This window comes from Pristiophorus japonicus, chromosome 8 (assembly GCF_044704955.1).
Source record: "Pristiophorus japonicus isolate sPriJap1 chromosome 8, sPriJap1.hap1, whole genome shotgun sequence".
NCBI classification, from domain to species: Eukaryota; Metazoa; Chordata; class Chondrichthyes; family Pristiophoridae; genus Pristiophorus; species Pristiophorus japonicus.
This window is the reverse complement of record NC_091984.1, coordinates 43,713,697-43,716,432: the sequence shown is the minus strand read 5'-3', so window position 1 is coordinate 43,716,432 and position 2,736 is coordinate 43,713,697. Positions and strand designations below refer to the sequence as shown.

Sequence of the window (2,736 nt, the reverse complement as noted above, 5' to 3'; positions counted from 1 at the left end):
TGGAGAAAAGGCGCTTTTACCTGGCCTTCCTCACAGAACTCGGCACTGGGGATGCCATTTTGAACATGGGAGTAAGTGAGGAGGATGCTTAAATAAGGGACTTGCAATTTTTGAGTTAGTTAAGTGCCTTTTACTGATAGATCCACTCACATTTATATTTATATTTTTATTTATAATTTATATATTTTTTTAGTACAAAGGGAAATTTTAACAACAGTGATAGTGATAATAGTGATAGTGATAGTGATAATAGTGATAGTGATGGGGCCTGTAGCTTCGCTACCATTACTTGTAAATACTCACATGCTGGCGTCTGAAGTTGAGTTTAGTGAAGGGACCAATCGAAGAGGTGGCAGACTAATGCGGAGGCAGAGGAGGAGAATGTACAACCGACGAACTTACAAGAAAACGCAATCTTACCTCAACGTGTCTGATAACGTGTGCCTTAGGAGGCTGCGCTTCCGAAAGGAGGTCATCGATAAGATATGCCAGATCATCAAGGGGGATCTGCAGCCGACCAGCACCATCAGGACCGCACTGCCCATTGAGGTAAAGGTTACTGCGGCACTATCCTTTTACGCATCGGGTTCCTTTCAGGCCTCAGCTGGCGACATTTGCGGTATCTCTCAGCATGCCACACATTGCTTCATTCTACAGGTGATTGAAGCCCTTTACACTCGCAGGATGGACTTTATAAGCTTTCCTATGACCAGGGAGGCACAGACCGGGAGAACTTTAGGTTCCTCGAGAATAGCAAACTTCCCCAAGGTGCAGGGAGCAATAGACTACACTCACATCGCCCTGAAAGGACCTTTACAGAACGCAGAGGTGTTTCGTAACTGAAAGGGATTCCACTCCCTGAATGTGCAGCTTGTTGTCGACAACAACCAAATAATCATGGCAGTTAAAGCTAAATTTCCAGGCAGCATCCCTGATGCGCACATCCTGCGTGGGAGCGCTGTCTCTGACCTGTTTGACAGTCAGCCACAAGGTCATGGTTGGATGCTGGGGGATAAAGGATATGGCCTTGTCAGCTGGTTCATGACCCCCCCTACGTAAACCCCTGATGGAAGCAGAGAAGCATTACAACGAAAGCCAGATAGCCACACGCAATATCATCAAAGACAATTGGAGTGCTCAAGCAGTGCTTCAGATGCCTGGACCACTCTGGAGGCAGCCTACAGTACCACCCTGACCAGGTCACTGAGTTTATTGTGGTGTGCTGCATGTTGCATAACCTAGCTATAAGGAGAGGACAACAATTGCCAGATGGGCCTGCTGGTCCACCTCAGGAAGGAGTGGAGGCAGAACAGGCAGACGACGAGGAGCAGGAGGAGGAGGAGGCTGATGAGGACATCGGGGAGGAAAATCAACCTGGCAATGAATCCATGGTTCCACACCTCCCCGCCGCGCCCCCCACCCCTGGAAGACTGGAGAAACCCTGTGGGAGTTACGCGGCTCCAAAGCTGTTGCGCCAACAGCTCATAAATGAACGCTTTACATGAACTTACATTGGGGACAGTCACAGTTACAGTTAGTTACTGTTAGACAATAGTTGCATTTGCATTGAGTTACGTTTCATCCTTGCTTGGCCTGGCCATTGGCTTACAACAGTTGCATTCATGTTTTACCATAACTTACATTATTAGAAGACACTGCACAACAATTGTAAAGTGAAATAAAAATTTTTATTCAATTAACAAAATGTTTTTAATGCAACACCCACCCCACAACACACCTTGAACTAACAATAATAAACAACAACAATAAACTCAGCAATATAACAATATAACGTGTAACAATTAAAAAAAAAACAATAAAGCACCCCTCTCCTTACCTGCGGCCACATTTCCCTCCAGAGCCTGTACCGCCCCGTATCTTAAACCCACCCCGTTTTTGTCCCAGGGTACCACGACGAATCTGGTGTGCAGCGGGCAACGGCAAGACTCCCTGCTGTTGTGGGGTGATGGTGGCGATGGTGGCGCGATCACCTGTTGGGGGGGATGTTGGAGTAGAAGACGAAGCTTGTGTGCTGGTGCACGCCGCAGGTCCCACTGGTACATCAGGTACATCAGCCATGGTGATGGTAGGGGCATCCTCCTCTGATTCCATGGTTTATTCCTCCTCCTCATGGTCGGTGCTCTCTTCTTCCTCCCCTCCCGTGGTGAGGGCTACCTGCAGCTGGAGGGCGAGGGGTTCCAATTGCGCCCTGGTGCAAAACACTATCGAGCTGATCAGAACAGAAGGGTGCACATTCTTGCGCTGCTTTGCGCTGGCATACGAAGGAGGAGCAGCAGTACTACAATAAATGAGACCAGAGACATTACATAACAACGCATCACATGGCAGTACATATGGTGATAAATCTAAGTTGAAATTCAGTGACCCAGAGAGCTCTGGAGGCTGGATCAGTCAGAGAAAGACAGAATGATAAGGGAGTGAATGTTTATGGGGAGCGGAGAGAGAAGGGGACAGATGGCCAGGTCGCCTGCTTTTGCTCTTATCTCTTGTCAACCTTAGAGTAACACAGAGGCTGCATGGGAATCAGGATAGCGGCATGCATTACATGACATCATTCTTATATTATAATGCAATTACATTACATTACTTTAACACTGCTTGAAGCATGTAATGTCTGTAAGCTTGTAATGTTTGTAGCTCCACACTGTGGATGTGGATGTATGGTGTTCTGCAAGTGCAGGGTTAATAATAAACAGAACCAGGCAGATTTCCGAA

General features: G+C 47.2%; 1 protein-coding gene across 1 annotated transcript in view; it reads right to left on the bottom strand.

The window, feature by feature from the left end:
• The window catches only part of LOC139269120 (putative nuclease HARBI1), a 1,857-nt gene extending 1,799 nt beyond the window's left edge, over positions 1–58 (bottom strand). The window contains exon 1 of the mRNA XM_070888221.1: positions 21–58. Within this exon, the coding sequence (XP_070744322.1) occupies positions 21–58 (38 nt within the window). The remainder of the gene's footprint in view (positions 1–20) is intronic.
• Between the last annotated feature and the right edge of the window lie 2,678 nt (positions 59–2,736).